The 25,289-nt window shown below is 40.4% G+C and overlaps 1 protein-coding gene across 1 annotated transcript in view; it reads right to left on the bottom strand.

Annotated features, from left to right (window-relative positions):
- Positions 1-4,238: 4,238 nt before the first annotated feature.
- The window catches only part of LOC125178948 (myosin heavy chain, cardiac muscle isoform-like), a 38,097-nt gene continuing 17,046 nt past the window's right edge, over positions 4,239-25,289 (bottom strand). Inside the window, exon 7 of the mRNA XM_047883879.1 lies at positions 4,239-4,591. Coding sequence (XP_047739835.1) covers positions 4,239-4,591 — 353 coding nt within the window. The remainder of the gene's footprint in view (positions 4,592-25,289) is intronic.

Genomic DNA, 25,289 nt, shown 5'->3' with positions numbered 1-25,289 from the left:
AGGAGATGAGCTGGACTAACTGCTGAGCAGGAACAGCACAAGGAGATGAGCTGGACTAACTGCTGAGCAGGAACAGCACAAGGAGATGAGCTGGACTAACTGCTGAGCAGGAACAGCACAAGGAGATGAGCTGGACTAACTGCTGAGCAGGAACAGCACAAGGAGATGAGCTGGACTAACTGCTGAGCAGGAACAGCACAAGGAGATGAGCTGGACTAACTGCTGAGCAGGAACAGCACAAGGAGATGAGCTGGACTAACTGCTGAGCAGGAACAGCACAAGGAGATGAGCTGGACTAACTGCTGAGCAGGAACAGCACAAGGAGATGAGCTGGACTAACTGCTGAGCAGGGAGAGCACAAGGAGATGAGCTGGACTAACTGCTGAGCAGGGAGAGCACAAGGAGATGAGCTGGACTAACTGCTGAGCAGGGACAGATGACCACGCGGAAACAAAATTTTCAACAGAACCGCCAGAAAATGGCATCAGGCCGAAGCCTAAATCACTAACAAGTCAACGCTTCATCGACTCCAATAGAGCTATTTTATTACCATATAAAAAACACGATTTAAAGGTAAGAAAATTCTCAAAATGTAATGGAACAACTTTAATTGGTTGACGGTAGATGCATCCAATATATTGCGGCAGTCTTTGGCATTTGCGACACTATTTATAAAAATCGGATAATTTATTAATATTATTTCAATGATTTGAATAATATTATGAAAATATACATATAAGAATATTCAAACATGATCAACACAACACAATTGAAGCCTCACCAACACGGCGCGCACTAATAACATATGAGTTCAGGCGCATGTTGCCGTTATTTTAGCGCATCTCCCCGACGACTCGCAATAAAATAACGGCAATGCAATAACCAGTTTTTTTACACTCGCCTTACCCGCGATCGTCAAAATTCCTCAGTCATTCCAGGAATGTGCGGCGGCTCATTCCACACATTCCTGGCGCTGTGTGGTGACATTCACACTCCTCGTGTGCGGCGGGAATGTCGATGAGTATTTAGTGAAGTTTGTTGTAATTCATGGAATTTAGTTCATGTTTGCTTCATAATAATTCATTAGCGGTGATGGGCAAAACCGGTTAAACCCACGCGACGAGGTTGAGCAGAAACATCGCTTCAAATTATGAATACATAACTTACATAAAAAGCAATTTTTGACTTATGTTCACGTATGGGGATTCTATTGCATTAAATTAACAGATTTAACTTATAATAATATCTATTATCCTGCACGTTATTCACACACATGAAATAAACAAATTATATGATAGGCAATTTGTAATCCAATAGTTGATGTGATTCATATGAGCTGATGTTATTAGATGGGAAGTCACATCTTTACATCATTTACGTCACAATTTACCGAGCGCTACATTTAACGCGCCGTATAGATGAATACACATTTAATAATGATGATGAACATTTGAATGAAGAAAGAATTAACCTTCACAAACCTACCCATACTTCAAACCTTGCGATGTTGAGGATCTTAGTGAAACAGCTTAGTCTTGTTTATTTTAAATTACCAGAAGTTTTGTGTAGCAAATTCTGCAGTAATTCTAGAGTCTGGGTAAGTCCTGCAGAGCAGCAGTAATTTTTTTAAAGCAATAAATTATTAAATGAGGGAAGCGACGTCATAGAGAGGATGTTTTTGTTGCAGTAGCGCGAGGGAAAGCAAGTGAGGGAAGGCCACGCAGAGGACGAGGGTTATAGCACACACATGATAACGCCAGGCATGACCAGCATTAGCATTGCCGACCAAAACACGACCATAAACATGCCATACCACACCCCTCTCTCCCCACCCCCACACTCCTCTTGTGCCCCACCCCCCTCACACTCCCTCTCAAATGTGATATTCAACGAGCTGAATACACATTTTTATGGTTAAATCATCGTTAAAGCCCACATTAGCATTGGAAGTCTATACTAACTATAAATATTATACAAATTAATCAGTTGCGAGGAAACATTTTACGCACATCACTGCAGAACAAATTAAATATTATTTCATATCGTAAAGAATGGAAGGTTTATGTCCGTATAACGATTGAGTTATTCAAGTGGTTTGCAGCCCAGATAATCATCATTTGATTGGCAGATGACTATGAAATGAAATGATTGATGGCGACAGAGCTGGGCAGCGCTACTTTGAAATGTAGCGGCGCTAACGCTACCGCTACACCCACTAGATTGTAGCGAGCGCTACCGCTACAGTAAAATGTAGCGCCGCTACATTAGTCGCTACAATGGCCAAAATTATTGGAAATCTCTAAATATTTATTGTTCTGCTATTGGGATTTACTCATAAACATTTAATGATTATAAAACATTTTCAAGACATATCAATGCAACTTTATTGCAATTAACCTAACCGAACTAGTTCGGGTTAGATACAGTAAATAAAAGTTACAGTTATTTTTTTGTTTTATCTTCCCTACATGCATGGATGTCTACTATAATCTACCAATCTCAAAAATTATCCACATATTATGACATATACATATAAAAATCAGTCTTTTATTAGTATATATAATGTGGATTATTTTTTAAATTGGTCGATTAAAGTAGACATCCATGTAGGGAAGGTGAAACATAAAAATAACTGTAAGCAAACGGAAACATGAAAAATACCTGTAAGTGGTAACAGGTGACAACTTAACAAGTAACAACTAACATGTTGACACTAGTAACAGGCTGAGGTTGACAACATTACACCGAAATCTTTCGTACAGTTTTATTCTGTAATTAATATTATGTATGTATCATGCTGGTTTTAAAATAATATTTAATGCTATTAAGTAAATCTAAAAGCTTTATCTATAAATGTAGCGGTAGCGCTGTAGCGGCAAAACCTCGTATCGCTACTTAAATATGTAGCGGGCGCTACCGCTACCGCTACATTGCCTTAAATGTAGCGCCGCTACCGCTACCGCTACCGCTACCGCTACCGCTACTGAAAATGTAGCGGCCGCTACATGTAGCGCGCTACTGTCCACCTCTGGATGGCGAATACTTGTAGGAAGTCATATTATTGAGCTCCTCTGACCATGACTAACATTTAAGATTCGTCATTAACTATGAAGAACATTACGAGGTGAATACCATCATGGTTGGTGCACGGCCCGATGTCTATTGACTGCATTTGGTTGATAAGCACTCTAAATGCACAATCAAATAAATGCAATGTATATATAGTCGCAATTGAATTTTAAAGTTTTCAATATGAAAACAGTGAAATTTTCACTGAATTTTTAGTAGTTTTCACGTCGTTGATTCAGGGCTGCATTTGAACCCAAGCGACTCTGCAGAAGATCAAAGTAAGACAATTTTCATCCTATTACTTGGCTTGAAACATATTCAAGGCTAATGTAAATCGCCGTTATATCTATGACAAGTTCGTATGGTTTTCATCAGATCTTTATATTTTAGAAAGTTTTAGCTTGAAAGTTTTCTTCGGTATGAACGAAGAAAACCTATTTTCTATGGATAACTGCTTGAAATATTTTACAAGTTTTCCCAGCCTTCCAGGCAAGCTTGTTTGTTTTGCCGTTCAAGTTTACCGATAAATTCTTGACATAAGAACGACTACAATATTCAGACAAATAATATATTTTATTATTTCAATTATTCTACTAATGTAGACTTTAAAAAATAAAGTGGTAATCAAATTCGAAGATGCGACCACATCCAAGTGATCCAAAGAAGCATTATCATGAATGTTCTATCTCCCTAATTGAACCACTCCTTAATTAATGGAACGAGCCTTAATTTGAACAATTTCCGAACTGCTATCATAATAATGATATTTATAAAATCGAGCAAATCAAATAAGAGACAAAAAGTATTTCAAGCGCAGAAGAGAAAATTTGTTTGCATTAGTCATTCTGACTCTTAACACGGCAATCCATGACCTGCGGAATTTTGAAGGCAACTTCAAATAAACTTGAAAATTTGCCACGCAATTCAATCATTGTGGGGTAAATACCATTATTTGTAAATAATGTTATGGTGTAAATTAGTAAATACGTTATTAAATTCAATCATTGCGTGGCATACATCCACATTGCATACACATGCATCAGTTGCATCCGCATAAGTTACATCAGTTATCACCCCCAGATTATTAGAAATATTATTGTAAATATTTTTCTCAATAAATTGTTGAGAATCATTTTGAATTCAATATTGAATATTGTAATTTTTGTAAATCAATTAACGCTCGAGACGCGAGTCCAGACGAGGCTCATGACGGCGCTTGAGACGCGAGTCCAGACGAGCCTCAGGACGACGCTTGAGACGCGAGTCCAGACTTCGAGACGCGTGTCCAGACGAGGCTCAGGACGGCGCTCGAGACGCGGGTCCAGACGAGGCTCAGGACGACGCTCGAAACGCGAGTCCAGACGAGGCTCAGGACGATGCTCGAGACGCGTGTCCAGACGAGGCTCAGGACGGCGCTCGAGACGCGAGTCCAGACGAGGCTCAGTACGACGCTCGAGACGCGAGTCCAGACGAGGCTCAGGACGACGCTCGAGACGCGAGACAAATGCTAGCGGACGCTGCGCTGGAGGCAGGACGACTCAATAGCTCTCAGGATATGTCGCGCCTCAGCTCTTATCGCCACGCGTCTTTGTCAGCTGATCAACAACATTGTGGCTGATAAGAAATTTGTTATCCACTGTTAAGTTGGATATATTCACTTTCGTATGAGCTTAACTTTCACTAATCAAGGCTTTCCTCAAAGCATTTTTCTATTAAGTAATTGATTACAAATTATAAACGCATAAGGTAATTATTACGCACCGGGAATTTCATGTATAAATTATGAGTACTTTTACGAAATTATTTAAAGTTATTAATTTTAATTAGTTAAAAAATAAAAAATACATCGATTAAGAAAACAATTGGCCACAGAAATAATCGGAATTGAAATGGAATGTCTTGCTTACCGAAAGGAAATATCACCACTCACTAAGTGGCTGAAGTTAAGGGGATCGGCTACCCCTACGGAAAACTTCTACAGTTATTATCCGATTGTCATGAAACTTCACATACATACGTAAAATGTAAAAAGAAAAACATTTTGCTCATATAAATTTTTCGAAAAAAATGATAGAAAACGTGAAATTCATAGAAAACGGCTAAAAAAGGGTACTGTAGAAAATCTATCTCCTCCCACAAATATCATCCTACAACATCGAGATACGTATCAATCGATTCGTAAAGTCCATATCTATTGACTCTCACATCACTTTTTTCATTTTCCATCTAGTTTTTTTTATTGCGTTTTTTTCCATTTTTCCCATTTTTTTCTCATTTTTCACCCCTCCCCCCCCCCTTCTCCCCCATATAAAAAACGAACCAGACCGAAATTCAAAAAGGTGATGTTAGTGTCGATAGGCCTGGTCTTTACGAATCGAATGGTATATGTCTCATTGCTGTAGCTTGAAAACTGTAGGAGGAGATAGATTTGCCGTGAGAGCAGTATGAGGTTTTCAGTGCGGCCGAAAGACTGCCCGCGCGGCACTTAAATAGACATAAAAGAGTCGCAACGCAGCCAAGATACCGTAACTTAGCCTTAAACCAAGTCAGGAAGGCATGGAGCAACTGGCTGCACACCTTTCACGTCGCTGTCATGATGGGCACTGAGAGGTTTGGCTTCAGCTCGCAGTTTTAGTAGTCACGCCCCTTAATTATTGCCTAAGGAATTACTATAGGCCGACCCCACCCCCCCCTCCCCCGTTCTATGGGGCGTGGTGCAGTAGAAAATGGAGGTACAAAGATGGGTGTACCACCAATCGATGCGTAAGAAAGTGCTCTTTCAAACAAGACTATGCCCACTTTAGTGCCATGATTGGCTGCTTAATGCCAGGCCGTCCTTTGTGGAGTGACCAGCGCGTCATTTATCCTCGTAGAGTTTTGTTAAGGGACCTAAAACCCGTCTCCCTTTGAGGAGCTGTCACAAAGTCATTTTTCGACGTACAGGGACGATACTTATACCGTTCGATGCGCAAGAAAACAACCTTTAAGATGAGATAAGAAACAGAAAAACTCAAAATTTTCAAATTTTAGGGTAGCCGATCCCCTTAAGCGTTCGCCACTCAGTCAACACGGAGTGGCAAAGTTAATCAATTGGTCGCAGTTCGCATAGTAATTGTACGAATCACAAATTAGCATATGATATGCACGGCAGCCAGACTCCGTCTCGCGCAATAACATTGAAAACAAACGAGAGCTAAAGAGATAAAAGTTCGCACTCTCTCCACACATAAAAAATTGAAGATAATCGGGATAATTGTTGGAGACATGCTTCCTTGATAAACAGGTCTAGTGCGGCCTCCGATGTAAAAAAAAAATATCGCCATGACACACACTTTTAAAGATTAGGGTAAATCAGTCAACAACTAAATATTTGACTGCTATATTGGAAAGTGATTACCACTTGAGAATTCGAAAATTTAATTTCAATTTAGGTTGTATTTTCCAGCGAGTGTACTTTTTGAATACATCAAACTTGAGCGAAAAATACACTAATAAAGTTCAGAAAAAGAAAGGTACGGTTTTTCATTATAAAATTAAAAGAATTCTTCGAATACTGAGTGGTGATTATAGTAATGTTTTTCTTTCAAAATTTTGATCAGTAAATTTGTTACTGTGCTGTGATGATACAGCTGCAGAAAATGATCCTCAATATCCAAGTGCTGAGTCAGATTTGACTTTTAACACTACTTGCTTCTATAAAAACTAGAATATTTACAATTCAATTAACAAAACCTGGCCCAATACCAATTAACTGTTGGGGCCAAAAATTTGTCTACGTAACGCAATGGCTAATATATACATGATATATTAGTGTATAAAGGGGTTTGACAAAATAAGGGAAACACCTGAGAAATTCACAAAATATATTTTAGTATGGTGTGGGTCTACCTTTTTCTGAAATTACAGCCGCAGTTCTCCGAGGTATTTACTTCATACAATTTGTAAATTTTTTCCAAAGGAATTTTAACCCATTCTTCAGTTAAATCTCCCACCTGTATGCTTTTAAAGACGATGGCGGCGGGAATCGACTTCAGACTTGCATCTCTAAAATCGATAATAATTGCTGGTTAGTATTAAGGTCTGGTGATTGTGGTGGCCAAATGAGATGCTCAACTTCATTAGAATGTTCCTCGTGCCATTTTTTTACAATTCTAGCTCTATTAACCGGGGCATTTTCAGCTTGAAAGATGGTGATTCCCTCCGTAAACATGCTTGAACCATTTCATGAAATTGGTCCTCAAAAATTACTAAATAGTCCCGGCTCTTCAATGAAGAGAAATCATTGGTCCGCAAGATCTTCAAGAAATGGCACCCAGATCATCACACATCCACCATGTTTTACGGTTGGGAGGAGGCAGTCGGGATTTAATGACTTTTGGCTTTCTCCAAGCGTAAACTCGGGCAGTGGTTGGAATTAAGGTAAACGATGATTCGTCAGAGAAAATCACATTCATCTACTGCTCGAGGGACCAATTCTGGAAATTTTTACACCACCCTACACCTGAGGTTTTTTAATTGCAGCTCTTCCATAGATTCCATATCTGTACGCGCACATGTAGCTCTCAGCGGACAGTCTTCACGGAAACTGCATTCTGTAGGTGTCCGTCCATATTGAGGTCTGCAGTAATTTTAACAGCCGTGGTCTTTCGATTGTCTCTCACTATTCGATTTAGGTACCGACGGTCTCTCTCAGACAACTTCTACTTTCGGCCAGATCTGTGCTTGGCTGATGACGTTTTTTCTTCTCTTTCAAAAGCAGTCATTACTTTTGAGACAGTACCTCCATCAACGTCAAGCATTCGAGAAGTTTCTGTCACACTAGCACCTGCCATACAGGCACAAATAATTTGGTCTTTTTGAATGTCAGAGAGGTTTGCTATTCGTATATATATTCGTTATATAAAACAATAATTGATCAATTGATTTTCGGCACGTAGAAGGACGGAAAGCCCTAATAAGATATCACTTATTAAAACAATGCCCTGGTTCCCATTTATTATAATAGAGAGCAGCTAAAAATTATCCGAGCGTGCAGGCCGACAGACAAAGTCTTTTCTTCGCGGTAATGTAATTCTTATATCAGATACTGGTGCAATTAATGGTTCGATGCTACTAACAATATAAAGAAATTATCAGGGACACTCGCTCGTAAATCAGGAGTTAACGCCCAGCTTTCTGATGCAAGCTGCTCCTTTATTCTGCAGCCAGCAAATTAATTCTCGCCCTAGATTAAATACGGCATTGATGCTCAGACTTGTAAACTGAGGAGTGATAACTGCAGGGACTTGTACAAATGTACAACTTTTTATATCACTTCATTAGATCTTTGCACAGTGGGACGCCGACCAATTTCTTGCATTCAACAAACAGAACTTTCACCAACTTGACTTCAACTTCATTCTTACGCTCACTGTAAGAAAGTTTTTACACACTGTAAAATGAATTTGTCGAATTGTCAAAATAATGGATATACCTTCTACACGTAACACTGATCCTACCCTGTCACCGCACCAAAGTGGGTATGGTTGACACAGGCAAAAAACTTATCGCTATTTGTACAAAGTTTCGCTTATTTCTGTGAGTGCAGTGCAGATTGTCGATCCAAAGCAGAGCGTGAAATATCGCTGGAGACTTCAACGCGCAGGTCGCCGCCAGGCTCGTATCCGCGGCCATGTGTCAGGAGCTGCGGCTGCTCTCTTCTACCGCTTGCTGCGATCTAAACTTTAATGCTGATCTTGAGTTTTATGTTAATTTTAGGTTGCATGATGAACTTTAGTTGAATGGTGATCGATCGTTTAATGTTGATTGTAAATTGCAAGACGTTCATAAGTTTTAAGGTGCTTGTAAAACTTGTATTGTATTTGTTCGGTAAGAATTTAAAGGTCTTCGGATACTTTTGTCTCCTTCAGGATGACTGCGATATCAGGAGAGAGTGCGAGCCCCACATCGCCGTCATGAGGACAAGTGAGAACAGAAGCAACCAGAATAAAGGTTACCAGAAGAAATAATTAATTGCAGAGGTTTCAATGGGATTCTTTGTACTCAATTTACTTAAATTAATAAGCTGCACAAGCTTCAACAATTTCTATGTATAAATGTACACATAAGTCGATACTATGGACAATATGCACAAAATTAAACTCTTTATGCATTCGTAGAAACCATAAACCAGAAAATGAGACAAAATATACAAGCTCCAACAATTTAGGTCTAAATTAAAATCAATACGAATAGCAAAAAAGTTCACAATTAATCAATGAACGCCGACACCAACACAATCGTAACTTCAAGAACAATGCAAGTCCGAAGCAAACTAAATGGCAATCAGCGCACGCGTCGGCAATTAATGTTTGTAAGCATTCGTCACGTGTCAGCACGACTATCAGTTATAGGGAACAATTCAGCTATCAAGTGGCCGTTCCTCATAATAAAATTAATGTGTATCAAAAGCAGACACAATATAATCATTTAACGTATATTGAACAAATAAAAATGTATTATATCCGGCGTTGACTTATTGGTCCGTTATCGCCATAGGAAAGCTGAAGCTTTATTCAACAAGCAGCATGGATAGCGCGCATGGGTGAGGGTGAAGGTTAAATCAAGTCCCAATTTACCCACATGGAATACGAATGTACTCTTCACATGCGGTACTTTGCGATATGGATAGATCAGTTCCTGTCATATCTTGGATCTGCCAATAACCGTTCCTATGACAGCAGCGACATCCATATAACAGTAACATGCTGGTAAAACTCCGAAATAAGAAACTGCCAAAGAAAAGTGAAGGAAATAGCATCGCCTATAATATCAACAACATCAGCAGCAGCAGCATAACAGCAGCAGCAGCATAACAGCAGCAGCAGCATAACAGCATCAGCAGCATAACAGCACAGCAGCATAACAGCTGTCTCTTATACACATCTAGATGTGTATAAGAGACAGACATTCCCTCTACACGCAGACATTCCCTCTACACGCAGACATTCCCTCTACACGCAGACATTCCCCCTACACGAAGGCATTCCCTCTACACGCAGACATTCCCCTTACACGCAGACATTCCCTCTACACGCAGACATTCCCCCTATACACGCAGACATTCCCTCTACACGCAGACATTCCCCCTATACACGCAGACATTCCCTATAGACGCAGACATTCCCTCTACACGCAGACATTCCCTCTACATGCAGATATTATCTCTACACGCAGACATTCCCTCTACACTCAGACATTCCCTCTACATGCAGACATTCCCTCTACACGCAGAAACTCCCTCTACACGCAGACACTCCCTCTACACGCAGACACTCCCTCTACACGCAGACACTCCCTCTACACGCAGACACTCTCTACACGCAGACACTCCTTCTACACGCAGACACTCCCTCTTCACGCAGACATTCCCTCTACACGCAGACACTCTCTACAGGCAGACACTCCCTCTACACGCAGACACTCTTTCTACACGCAGACATTCCCTCTACACGCAGACATTCCCTCTACACGCAGACATTCCCTCTACACGCAGACATTCTTTCTACACGCAGACACTCCCCCTACACGCAGACATTCCCTCTACACGCAGACACTCCCCCTACACGCAGACATTCCCTCTACACGCAGACATCAGCAGCAGCAGCATCAGCAGCATCAGCAGCATAACAGCAGCAACAGGAGCTGAAGACGCGCGTCGCTGATGGGATGCACATGAGCAGCTCAAATATTGACTTCAGTGACGACGATAAACTGCAGGATGCTGTTGCTGCTGTTGGTGCTGTTGCTGCTGTTACTGCTGCTGTTACTGCTGCTGTTGGTGCTGTTGATGCTGTTGCTGCTGCTGCTGTTGGTGCTGCTGTTGTTGTTGCTACTGTTCTTGCTGCTGCTATTACTGCTGTTGTTGTTGTTGCTGCTGTTGCTTATGTTCCTGCTGCTGTTACATCTGTTGCTGCTGCTGGTCTGTTAATGCTGCTGCCGTTTCTCTCCCTCTTACGCGGCACAAACAGCTGCAATATTTTGGTGTTCAATGGCACGCAAAATACGAATATTATTAACAACTCGGGAGCGCAAATAAAATTTGCCATGAAACATGGAAGTTAACAAATGCAAACACTGCGTTACTGGTTAACTATTCACTGAATTAGTGATGGACAAACCCATAACACGACCGCGCCCCGAGTTCCTTACGTACATTTAGACATTGCTATACAGGTATACACAAGACATTGCTATGGTATTCTGAGCCGCTCGAGTAGTCGAACCCGTCAACATCCGAAACGATTGAATCATTATTAATTGAATTTGAGTAAATAAGTGAATTATTATTAATTGAATTGAAAAAAATGTCAATTGAAGTGATAGTATTATTTAAAATAATAAAAATACTAGTTTAGTTCAAAATGCTTGAGACATTTTAATCTCCCATTTCAATATTCAAATCAACATGCAGACTAGCGTGAGAGTAGTAATTGATGAGAGGAAATTGATGAATTAATAGTGAGGTAGCCAATTTTCTAATATAGGCAAGAATTTAAGACAAAATTACAGGAAAAATTAGAATTTATTTAAAACCTATTTTTAACCATCTTATAATACGAACGCTGCCTAAATTATTTTCTTCGCCCATCAAACTCACAATCCATATCAATGGTGCAGCCGATCTAGCTGCAAGTCTTTAATTAGTACATACTAAATTTCCGATTAGGTTCATATAAACCATCGCCTAATTACTCAAAGAAATAACATTGAGGTTCGAATAGCAACACTGCAATTATGAAGCGGCGCTTATTATGTATGTAATTATTTAAATGAATTTACTGGAGATTTCTGTTCACAGGGTGAGCAGAAGCAAGAGAATAGAATTGTCGGCACTGAAGAAATAGGCCCATGGCCTGTTGCCGATTCTTGTACTTTTCGTGACTTGATTCACAAGGGATCCGGCCTTTGGAACCCGATCTTTCCATAACAGACGATTGATTGAGATAGCTGCTGGACTTATTGCCTGGTCCGTAATTTGCTAGGCATTTTAAGACTGAACATATGCTCCTGCATAGCTTCGTCTAGTCTGTTCTTGAAGGCGTTCATACTCGGAGCGTCAACGACGCTATCAGGAAGGTTGTTCCACAAGTCGGTGACTCGAAGGTTCATTATTTTCCGGTATTGGACATCAACGAACATCTATGATTAATTCTAATTTTTCAAAACGCCCAATGAATTTTACACATCGATAAAAAATTTATCCGAGCTATTACTCACCATACTGCGAAAGCTTCATTGAACAAAAACAGTAAGTACACAATTTCTACTCCACGTATGGATTGCTCAAAATTGGCGAGTAATTTTTGCGCAGATTAGAACGCAAAACATTTCCAAACTCAAACAAGAACGAGTCTTCAACGCAATTTTTCGCTATTTCTTTGCCTCAAAGCTTTGAACTTCACGCATGCTTCGAAATCATTAAAAAATTAGTGTTTTCCACGATTACTTCACAGAGAACAAAGTCCAATTGTTGGAGTCCAGGAGGACAAAGTCCAGGATTACGAAGTCCAGGAAGATAATGTCCATCCAGTGTAATGATCCTACACTCAAAAAATGAATGGATGGTATTTTCCTAATGGTAACGCATATTCTTACACACAGCACCAGCAGAGAGAGATCGTAGCAGAGATACGCGTTTTAACCGGGCCAAACTGGGTCAAGATCACCCCATTCAAGAGCAAAGAGTGCATCGCTCTTTGGACAAGTCTCACACATTTCCATGAGTGTACATGCAGCGGCCCAAATGCGACATCGCAGCCTCCGTCTCTCGCAATATCGCCCGCGTGTCGCGCTCATGGCCACCTCGTTCGGGCTGACACGCTGCATAATTCTCTGCTTGAGAAAAAAAACTACTTGATGCACGTTTGCAGTACCAAATGTTGTATCATTATCTATGTAACGCAGTACAAGCGAGAGCTGGGCTAAGTAGGCACATAAATACAAAGCTAACGAATAACTTGAAGAAGGTACAGGTCATTATAAATAGTCATGGGTACATACCTATAACAGATCTGCTCGACCGTTAACGAAAAGATTTTTCCTGTTCACGCTCAGTTTATAAGGAGCTTAACAAACTATCTTCGAGTACATATTTATTTAAACTACAGTAAATTAATAGCTTGTTTTTCATATCAACAATTAGTAAAGCAACATACACTCTTATAACATTTAAATTGTAAGCGCATTAGCAAATTTGAACGATGCTCGATTAACAAGATATTGATTTTCCGACTGCAGGGTTATAATGAAAGTTTGAGCTGAACGTTTCATTTCCGAACACAGGAAACGTTTGCTAACGATCGCAGTGTCTATGCTTTTACATAAAATGCCAACAATAATGTGCAATTTACCATTAACCGATGTCCGCTCTATCGGCTGCATTCGTCAATAATATGATAATGCTAATCCTACCAGCGATGAAAGGCGCTTCAAGGAGCTGTGGGTCAAAGACATATAATTAGCATGGACTGAAGCGCGCCCATGCTCACGTCTGAATAGAATGACAAGCGCTGCCATAAAAGACTTCACATAGCGCCTCACTTTACGCGCTACACCTAGAACAATGAATGGATCCGATTGTCCATACTGTTCATATAAGAGTCACACAAGAGTCTAAGTATATCGATGTTCGGACAATGTCACTTATATCAATGAGTGTAGCTGCCTCTTTCGAATATCAACTGCCTGATCTCAGCGCTGTACAATACGATCGCATTTATAGGCGCAGAAAACAGGCGCGTGCTATGCATGTTACAGGAATCCTGCCAATTAAAGCATTCATAGCACAGAATTATAAAAATTTCATAGCGATTTGGTTGCAAAAATATACGATTATTCCGATGAATAAGAGATTTCCCTAACATGGATGAACGAACAACAAACTTCCCAATAAGATTGCATAGCATTACGTAGAATGAACCAAGATTCAAAAAGTAAAACGAAATCCTTATATAAAAGTCAGGATAGCACACATCGCTGACACCTCACCAGGTTTTTGCGGTGCACAAGATAAGGTCAATACGAGTAATATGAGACAAAGGCTAGCGCGTGTACAATGATCAGGGCCGCGAGAGAAGGACTCGGCGCTCCTATACGACCTCGTCAGATGAATCCTGCACTAGAGCAGCCTGCAGGTCCTGCACTAGAGCAGCCTGCAGGTCCTGCACTAGGGCAGCCTGCAGGTCCTGCACTAGAGCAGCCTGCAGGTCCTGCACTAGGGCAGCCTGCAGGTCCTGCACTAGGGCAGCCTGCAGGCACTCAGAGAAATAAGTGTAAATTGTCCCAAATATTAATGCACTTTAGCCCTTGTGTGGGTCAGCCTGACCCAGTTTGGTGCGGCATAGAGCGTATCATTGCTACCTCCGCTCTCTGCTCTGGCTTTACTTGGGTAAAAAAGTATGTCACTATTTAGGCACAACGACCCGCTCATTTTTCTGAGTGTGTGTGGCGACCTGACGAATGGAACACACAATTCCGGCCAATGAACCTGGCAATTAAAAGATGATATTAATGAAGTTATTTCTATAACAATATCATTCATTCAACGACGGGTTAACTTACAATCATGTAAGAATAAGTAAATAGAAGCCCACGTTAATATTAGAGTGTATTGTTCAAAATCAACTAAAAATATCCGTGATGGAATTAAACAACTTTAGCTCACTACCGCCAAAGCCATTCATTGATGATAGACCAGCGGATACCAGCAGCCTTCCCATGCCAGATAGAAGAACAATCGTAGCTTGACATAAAATTCTTACACATGTATAGGAAATATAATGTGTCCTATGCTATGCCAAGACATCCTTCAATAAATTTTTGGTTAAGGACAAATACAACGATTGCAATCGCGGACGAATAGTTCGATAATGGTAGTGAAAAGTGCAGCATTAAGAGACTAGTTTGAAGATGGTGAAAAAAACTTGCAGTGAAGGCCGGAATAAGCGAATGAATGCATCATTAAGGACACCAAGTCTCACCAATGGAGCCTGGACAAGTCCTCCGTAAAGCTCATTGCAGGCCTTGCGTTGGTTCAGCCAAATTCATTAGTTAGGCAGCCAGTGATGGCATTCAAGGCGACGAGTCAAGCTTGACATGTCAATAGCGTTAGGATCTCAAGTTCCGATAGATTTGATTAACGGCAAAAATTACGTTCATTGGCAGTTGGTTATAGAATGGTGCACATGCATTCAATTTAGTGACGGAGGAAAACTTTGCCGACTTAATTTTCTGGCGGCTGGTCGTCAGTAATTTGTTTACATCCTAGAAAAATTTAATTTGTAATGGAAATTTGAGAATTGACTCAATAATACGCAGATTGATAATTTCCTTACCATTTATATCGTTGAGAAATCGTTTACGGTTGTTAAGATCATATATGAACAACATTTGCCATCGCTCAATGAGTCAAACTTGAGCTTGATAGGCAGATTAGGAACTGTGCTTCAAAGAAAAGTATACCTTCAAATCAAATCATCATCTACTAGCCGTTAATATTTCAATATTCATAAATAAATAATACTACCGGTATCCCTTTAATCACTGCGCAATTGATTTATACGTTGACAAGAACAGCACTACAGTAAAAAGACGAATCAACATGAAATAACAAGTGTTTCGGAATATGTTCTCTCGCGGTCATGGAGGAGACACGGATAAGCAACAATAAAGACTTCAGTAAACTAGAATTGAGTGGCAGGCCATGGCATGGTTAAGAGATTTGCATGAGCTTGACCTTTAGCTTTATGGGTTGAAATGGGGTGAAAAGCGCGCGGGGGAACACCTACTACATTGGTCAAGGGGTGAAGTGGACACGAAACAGGACTATGGTTCAGTCGTATAACAACTCAGCCTTTCTTGCGCTGAAAGTTGAATAGTTTCAATGCCATCTAATTATTTGAATCTAATCAAAAAGTAAATTTTATTTTGATAAATTGTTCTCATGCCACATTCTTTAAACATAATATCTTGTAACATGCAGCGACTGCATGTTCCGACGACCATTGAGTTAATGGTGGGCGTGGATGGTTAGTCAAGCACGAGCAGATTGCTGCTTGTCTTACATGCACCAAACATTAAAGCAAACATGGCTCGACCAGACAGCCACATTACTTCTAGCGATAATTACACACGGAAAATACAGCTCAGGAAAGTCATAATATCAGCTCGCGTTACCTACGATTAAATTAAATTGTACATGACAAAGCTGAAAAGAAAGTTAAATGTAATTAGTAATCATGGGGTTAAGCAAGATATGAACTTATTAAGAAACTTCTTTGCTGGTATACGATGAATAAAATTCTATTCTCGACCCTCGATGGGCTCATTGCATTCGCACTAATCGACGCTCATTTTGCTCACTATCTTTTTGCACGAATTGTGTTAATCAGGTAAGCTCAAAATATGCATAATAATCTTAAATAATATAAATATGTATCATTAGGTATACAAAATATTTTCTAAGGTTGTATTGCGGAAAATACTTTCGTCTCATGGATCAGTATTATGCAAACATTGAGTTATTTTAGGGTTAGAATCAAAGGTCGGTGCTTGCAAATGGAGGATGTCGGCGAATGCCGCAGCATTCTTACCACAAGAAAGAGAGAGCAGCTGCCTGATGCGCCGCGCGATATGTCAATACGCATTACCAGGATACTGGAATTCAGCATATTGGTCATTTAGCAATACACAAAAAGATATGACGAATCACGATACATGAAATAATATAAGAGTCTTATTCGGCACTGTAAGAGGTTTACAGTGCCTATACACATTATAATAGATCTGATTTGCAAAGGTGAACCAAAATGACTAAAATATGTCGCCCGAATTTAACATCACATCATTGACGGTTTTTTTAAATGAATTTCTTAAACAAAGATGGGCTAGACACAATAAGAGAAACATCTGAGAAATCCACAAAATATATTTTAGTATGGTGTAGGTTCACCTATTGCGGCAGTTACAGCCTCAATTCTACCAGCTATTGATTGATTAATACAAATTGTGAATTGTTTCCAAAGGAATTTAAACCTATTCTTTAGTTAAAACTACCTCCAGCTCATTTCGAGACGATGGCGGAGGGAATCGATTTCTGACTTGCATCTCTACAATCGGCCATAATAATAATAATAATAATAATATTCAGGTCTGGTGATTGTGGTGGCCAAATGAGATGCCCAACTTCATTGGAATGTTCCCAGTGCCATTTTTTAACAATTCCAGCTGTATGGGTCAGAGCATTATCATTTTGAAAGATGGCGTTCCCCTCCGGAAACAGTGCTTGAACCATTGGATGAACTTGGTCCTCCAAAATTCCTAAATAGTCACGAATGTTGGTTCTTCAATGAAGAGCTAGAAATCATTGGTCCGCCTGATTTCCAAGAAATAGCACTCCGAATCGTCACAGACCCCGGCCCTGTTTTACGGTTGGGAGGAGGCAGTCGGGATTAAATGACTTTTGGCTTTCTCCAAACGTAAACTCGGCCAGAGGTTGGAAATAAGGTAGACGATGACTTGTCATAGATAATCACATTTTTGCAGCGCTCGAGGAACCAATTCTGGAGTTGTTACATCACCTCTAAAAACTTTGAAGCATTTGAATTTGAAACAAGAGGTTTCCTAATTGCAGCTCTTACATAGATCCCTCATCTGTGTAGCTCTCGGCGGACAGTCTTTACGGAAACTGCACTATGTAGGTGTCCAATGAGGTCAACAGTAATTTTAACAGCCGTGGTCTTTCGATTGTCCCTCACTATTCGATTTAGGTACATACTGTCTATCTCAGACAACTTCGACTCACGGCCAGCCCTGTGCTCTTCTGAGGATATTTTCCCTTCCCCCTTCAAAAGCAGTCATTACTTTCGAAACAGTACCTCTAGAAACTTCAAACCTTCGAGAAGTTTCAGTTACACTAGCACCTGCCTTTCGAACACCAATAATTAGGCCTCTTCGATAGTCAGAAAGGTTGGCCATTTTTATGTTAGGATATTTACACAAAATTTTACTAAAAATATCTGTGCAAGGATAAAATATCAATTAGCTGCAGCAATAAGCAATAAACATAAAAGTATGCCACGTTTCCATTGTTTATAACATGTTCAAGAATTACGATATCAAAATGTCAAGCGTTTACATTATTTTGTCCAACCCCTGTTTACCATCGACAAGTATCCATCAACATTAACAAGCATGAATGCGGTACTGCGCGCTGCAAACGGTTGCGCGTATTACTGCACGCCGCGGTGCAGTGCCATACAGCACTGCGTACGCTGCAAACGGCGCGCAAGTATTACTGCACGCCGCGGTGCAGCGCCATACAGCACTGCGTACGCTGCAAACGGCGCAAGTATTACTGCACGCCGCGGTGCAGCGCCATACGGTATGGCGTACGCTGCAAACGGCGCAAGTATTACTGCACGCCGCGGTGCAGCGCCATACGGTACTGCGTACGCTGCAAACGGCGGGCGTATTACTGCACGCCGCGGTGCAGCGCCATACGGTATGGCGTACGCTGCAAACGGCGCAAGTATTACTGCACGCCGCGGTGCAGCGCCATACGGTACTGCGTACGCTGCAAACGGCGGGCGTATTACTGCACGCCGCGGTGCAGCGCCATACGGTATTGCGTACGCTGCAAACGGTGCGCGTATTACTGCACGCCGCGGTGCAGCGCCATATATGCGGTAAGGTTTAGCTTCAAACGGTCCGCGTATATTTTTGGCTAGTTTGCCGCCAGTTTTATTAGGTAAGTATGGAATTAATTAGGGCATCGGAGGATGGAGCGAGGCTTCAAACGCTCGACATCAAAAGGAAAACTTGAACGCGTTTTTTTCTACGGGGGTGGAAGTGGTGAGGGTTAGTGAAATTAAAGTTATAGCGGGAGAGCTTCCTTCGAATATTAAAGCATTGATAAATATCACGTACTTAATACCTAACTTTAAATGAATAGGAGGATCATACAAAATATTATTTGTTTTGAAAAACTCATTCTATTTCGGGTAACCGATCGTTACTTTCATTGCATAAAATGTTTCTAATTCCAATAAATTTGGTAATTTTGGTTCTTGATTAAGTAATTGAATCATTAGTCTGAACGGGACCAGTTTCCGTGATAGTGAATAAGTTTGGGGATGAATCCCCTGAATTTTGTTTCTTAAATGAATGCATCAGTAAAACATTTAAATAAAGTACGGTATTAATAAAATATTTAACATTTAAGACATCCCTGAACAATTTATAGGGGGTTAATTATCTATTATAGTAGTATTGAATGAAAAATTGAAGCAAACTAAACGTACACTCATTTTTGCTGGAGTTAGATAACTAAATTAATTAAAACATCGATCAAAAACTTCCATTTATAATTTCTATAAACTTGATTAGAAAATATGCTTGTTGGTATAGAAATTTTGCCATACAATTCAATCGCGTAGAGTATGACGCTCATATTGATTTCAGAAAATCCTAGCAAATGAAAAAACTATGAGCTCAAAACGGGGTGTGAAAAGTTGATCACGTCCAACTTCATGTCTCAATTGCAGACGTGATAACTGCGCAGTCAAATCTCTTTTCTCATAAAGCGCCAGAGCCCATGATTTTCACAGTTTTTCAACTAAAATAAATGAATACCTAATCATGCATACGTAAAACTAATGTATATATCGTATAATTAATGCTCTAAAGAACATCTCGATCAACGTTAGGTCTGCATAATAATTGTTCAAATGACGTCTTCTAATGCCGCTTAGGCCTAAGGCCCGCAGGCGCCAATCACGGCAGAGGCGACTGGCCAATTTCCAGTCATCATGCAGCTAATTAGGCCGCTCTAGAAACATCGGCAGAAGCTTGCCGTGGATTTCGCTATATGGACCGGGCCGGTGCTGCCGCGGGCGTCTGATTATCAGCCGCTGAGCGCCGGGTGATCAGCCGCTGAGTGGCGGGTGATCAGCCGCTGAGCGCCGGGTGATCAGCCGCTGAGCGCCGGGTGATCAGCCGCTGAGCGCCGGATGATCAGCCGCTGCTGCAAGTCTCACGCGCACTGTCAGCACTCGGAGAAATGAGCGAGACTTTGTCCCAATGGCCACACTCTTTTTAGAGCATTTTCTCGATCATTCGTGGAAAAAATGCACTATTGTGCTCGCCATGTCCGGCCGTCCGTCTGTCTGTCTGTCCGTCCGTCCGCGACTTCACGTTTTCGTCGACGAGAAAATGCGCTCTCAATCACTCACTGCAGTGAGTACTGAGTTATATTTTTTGCCCTATTGCGGGCGGATCCTCCTGGCCCTGTGTTTGATCAGGTGAAGGACGTTTCAATGCTACATGCAGTAAGTGTGTCACTATTTAGACAATATGATTCATTCGTATTTTGAGTGCAAGAGTCAGGCACGTAGAACTGGCAGAACGACCTTTATTTAAGAACGATCTTTATTTAAAACTTTGATTGTCCACGAAAGAACAAACACAATTAACAGCTGCATCGACGCTCAATAAATATTATTAGATACAATTTCAATTTTTAGTGTCAAATTAAAAGAGTATTATTATTTCACTCATCAGAATGATCTTGATTGTCGTTGTTAAGGGACATCATAAGTTCATTTCGTATGAAAAACTTGGATTATCCAATCTAAATAAATCTCTTTCAACACAAATGCAAATAATACGCTGCGTACCAACTCGTTTAACGTTGAGCTGCTCAACTTTAATTTCACCTGAGATAAATAGAAGAGGCATCAATAGAATATTACATTCATATATACAGTGGGGGGAAATAAATATTCGTACACTTGAAAAATCGTATTTTAATGTATGTAAGTACACAAACTTAACAGGAAAAGTGATTTTTGTTGCATTAATTTTTGTTGCATTGAGATTTAATTTCTATTGATGCTATTTTTGAATACAATGCGCCTCAATACATAATATAAATCACTTCTCCTGTTCAGTTTGTGTACTTACATACATTAAAATACGATTTTTCAAGTGTACGAATATTTATTTCCCCCCACTGTAAAAACCGGTAGACACCCTCGTTGAACGACGTCTTGACGTAAAGCATTTGTTTTCACAAAACTAGTGATATTTCTCGATGAATTTGAGCTTGTGTGCCGTAAAAATAGGAGCGTTAAGCGTTAGCTGGGGGTCATTGAGGCGTCTAACACAGGCCACTGCAAGACACAGTGCCCTACGAGGGACTTTCAGGGCATGAACACTGCAAATATGGGCGCGTTTAGGGAGGCCAACGGTCGGCCAGTGACTGGCCATCGGAAACCATGTTACTTTTTTGAAGCAGATCAGAGGCTGTACAGGCACATACTGAGATCAAGTAGGATATGACAACAGTAATAAGGCGAGGATAATTTTGATTACATCTCCGGTCTTCCATGCTAACATAGTAACTAATTTAAAAAGATCATCATTACATAAATAAATAATGAAGTGGAATATGAAATAAAATGATTCTGCTGATGCCCTCGACGAAATTAATGATTAACAGTCCTCGAACTAAAAATTTTTACAATGATTTGTTTTCTTTTAATATACGTTCAAAATTTTCTAATTGCACCATTTTTGTTTCTAATAATCATCTTATTTGCCTTTTGTAAATTTGTTCACTTTTTACCGTAAAAAGTATACAGGTGAAGTGGTAGCGTTGTAGGCTATCGGGGTAACGAGTGTTGCAGGCAATCGTGGTAACGTGTGTTGCAGGCAATCGTGGTAACGTGTGTTGCAGGCAATCGTGGTAACGTGTGTTACAGGCAATCGTGGTCAATCGTGGTAACGTGTGTTGCAGGCAATCGTGGTAACGTGTGTGGCAGGCAATCGTGGTAACGTGTGTTGCAGGCAATCGTGGTAACGTGTGTTACAGGCAATCGTGGTAACGTGTGTTGCAGGCAATCGTGGTAACGTGTTTGTAGGCAATCGTGGTAATGTGTGTTGCAGGCAATCGTGGTAACGTGTTTGTAGGCAATGGTGGTAACGTGTTTGTAGGCAATCGTTGAAAAGAATCGAGATAATTGCGATAAATTACGCAGTAGACAATCGGCATAAATTACGTAATATAGACAATCGCGGTAAATTACGTAGGAGACCGATCGTTGCAGTTTGCGCAGTAGACAATCGACTTGGCAGCAGGGTAAGGCTTACCCTGGCAATCTGGCCCAGTGCACAACACTGACAAAGTATCGAGGCATTATGACCTCCTGCAAGAATTTAGGGGCTCCAGACGTGTCATTTGACACACCTTGTCTCCGCTGCAAAATTGAGGTCCTTTTTTATAGTTACGCTCGAGTTCAACGGACTTGTAAGCTAAGTAATGCAGTGCTTCTAGCTTTCTAGGTACATGCTTTATAGCATGTACCTAGACCTGCATTCAGCGATGTGACTGCAGGCTGCATTACCCGAATGTTGTGCTGAAATTAGATGTTATGTGCTGAACATTCGGGTAATATGCGTTATGTGCTGAAAATTAGATTATCTTACGATTTTTCATCTTACAATCAGACTATATCATGGAAGTGTGTAGGTCTTTATATTATACTGAAAACGATGAAGTAACGCAACCTTGATTTTATTCTGAAAGTAACGAAAATGTTAATATACCCACCTAAACTGAGATGTCAACATACCCACTTCAACTGAGATGTCAACATACCCACCTAAACTGAAAGTCCCCTTAGCTGTTTTTATGTTTCAGCGCTATTCAGCAGCACTTCTGATCAGAACAAGTAATCAAATTATGTCTGCATTTCGCGAGCAGAAATTTATACAAAATCTTGTCAATATCATAATACAAAGCAAAATTATAGTCATAACGCTAGTCATAAGTTATCCATTAACACATTTTCTCCACGTCTCAGATATGTAATAGTTGGTGAATAAAAATTTTTAAGGAATGCAAAAGGATAAGTGTACACATTACTGATATTGAAAAGTATAAAGTTCATTATTTAGGAAAACGTTTCACGCTAATACACAACAACACGAAATTTTAGTTCAGGATTATTCTGATGAAAACTAGAGCCCAACTGACTGATATGCACGAGTTTTCGTTGCACAGTTCGAAGGTCGAAAATATCAATCAGCAGTTTAAAACCTAGGGCGCCACGATGGTGTCGTGACCGAGACGCAACGCCCTTCGTTATAATGCTTGAGCTAGAACGTCATTCGTGAGCAGTTCCGTGACACTCAATTCGTGATTCGTGACCAGTTCCGTGACACTCAGGTCTGACATTTCAATTAGGTTTCATCGAGTCGCGATGATTGACGGCAAGCAGGGCTGAATGTGTACGAAGGCATCACGCACGCTTCTTACTTTGGCAAATTGTGCAGGGCAATAATAGTGGTTTCTGTACTTCTGATGAAACGCAAATTGCTGGTGTGGCTTTAGGCTAGGATTAGCCAGACGTCGCAGATGGTGGCTTGTGTGAAGCGCTATATTTACATCCATGTTTTGCAGTCACAATCCCAAATTACATCAAAGCATAAGATATTTTTGACTGACACAACCCAGAATATTGATTTCGCGTTTTATGGATCCTGAAAATGATTTATGTTTTCGAGTACACAGACGATCGAAAATTCTTCCAGATGTTCGAAGTTTCAAACCCCCACAAGGATAAAAAAAAGTTTAATAATGTAACAAAGTTAAATTATACGGAGAGTTGGGAAGAAAATTAAATAAGATACGAACTTTTCACAATAGCAAATATTGCAGAGTGCAAATTCAAAACAAAAAGGAAAAGAACGAGTGAAATTTTGAAGAAAACGAGTGAGATATTGGCCATTGAGTGCGCCAGGGGCTATCATCCTGCCGCATCGAGCTCATTGTGACGAATGATTTTAAACTAAACATTCCATTGTTGTGGTGCCGTTCATTTAAGGCGGCCATTACGGAACAATTCCATGCAATCAATTGCGCAAAATTGACTGAAAGGCACACGAACTTGGGTGTCAATGGCTACAGAAAAATGAAGCCTATTGAGCGCAGTAATGGGTCATGATGACTCACTTTATAGCGCAGACCGATCTTGAGTGCAGATATAGGTAATGATGACTCACATTGGCGGAGACAGATCTTGAGCGCAGTAATGGGTCATGATGACTCACTTTATAGCGGAGGTGATAGGTAATGATGACTCACATTGGCGCAGACCGATTTTGAGAGCAGTGGATTAGGTGGAGGCCGATCGAGGATTACATTGCAAAATTTAAAAACGATTTAAGGTTAAGAGGAAACTCGGATAGGAGGACAGCATTCATAGATGTCTTATAGCGCTGATGGGTGATAGAGGGAATACGGATCTTTCTGTATTGCCTCAAAACAGATATAATATGAACTGTAATGTACAAGACTTATTTGTGAAAAGGAAAGAAGTTGTCGAAAAGAAAGTAGTAAGCACTAGATGATGAACTAAGTTGTACAAGCGACAATATGATCTATCTGGAACTTGCACGGTGTAATAAACATTTATCGTATCGTGTTCTCTTAACATTTATCGTCCAACAGCTCGCTGACAATTGACAAAATGGCCAGTCGCACATCGATCTCTCTTATCACTGCGGTTCGCATTCTCATTCAGTCTAAATATCCAGTCACGCCATTTTTTATGCCTAGAGTGTGAGTATTAAATTAGGCTAAATATCCAAGTCAAAATTTCGTTGTTATCAATGGAATTTCATTCTTATATTACCTTAAATTGTGGTCCTCTCGTGGCGAGAATCAATACGAAAGAAATTAGAACCGCGAGGTATAAATCATGGCATGAGGCCGGAGTGTAGCTGAACCTGGCCATTACGCCACTGCAACTCACGGCAGCATTTCCCCATGCACACATAAAATTTTTTGAAAACTTTTAACACATAGACGAGATGCATAAATGAAACCCTAAAATACACACAACCAATGACATATTTGTCGCACTAAAAAAAATACAGAATTTATCCGCATAATTAGTCATGTCGAAAACCATTACAAGATGACAACTAAATTAACTTAAAATTCACGGAAAATTAAGAGTCGCGATCCAGAATGAGTCTCGAACAGGTGAGTAATGAGTGTACAGTGGCGCTGGTGAGGCGTGATCAATGAATGACACCCACCGCGTGACTCATGCCCCACGTGGATAAAATCCTGCTCAGAAGTAGTGAAGGAAGTAGTGAAGGAAGTAGTGAAGGAA

Source organism: Hyalella azteca, unplaced genomic scaffold (assembly GCF_000764305.2).
Source record: "Hyalella azteca isolate HAZT.00-mixed unplaced genomic scaffold, Hazt_2.0.2 contig13914, whole genome shotgun sequence".
Lineage (NCBI taxonomy): Eukaryota > Metazoa > Arthropoda > Malacostraca > Amphipoda > Hyalellidae > Hyalella > Hyalella azteca.
Note: the sequence above shows the minus strand (reverse complement) of the source record. Positions and strands in the feature narration are given on the sequence as shown.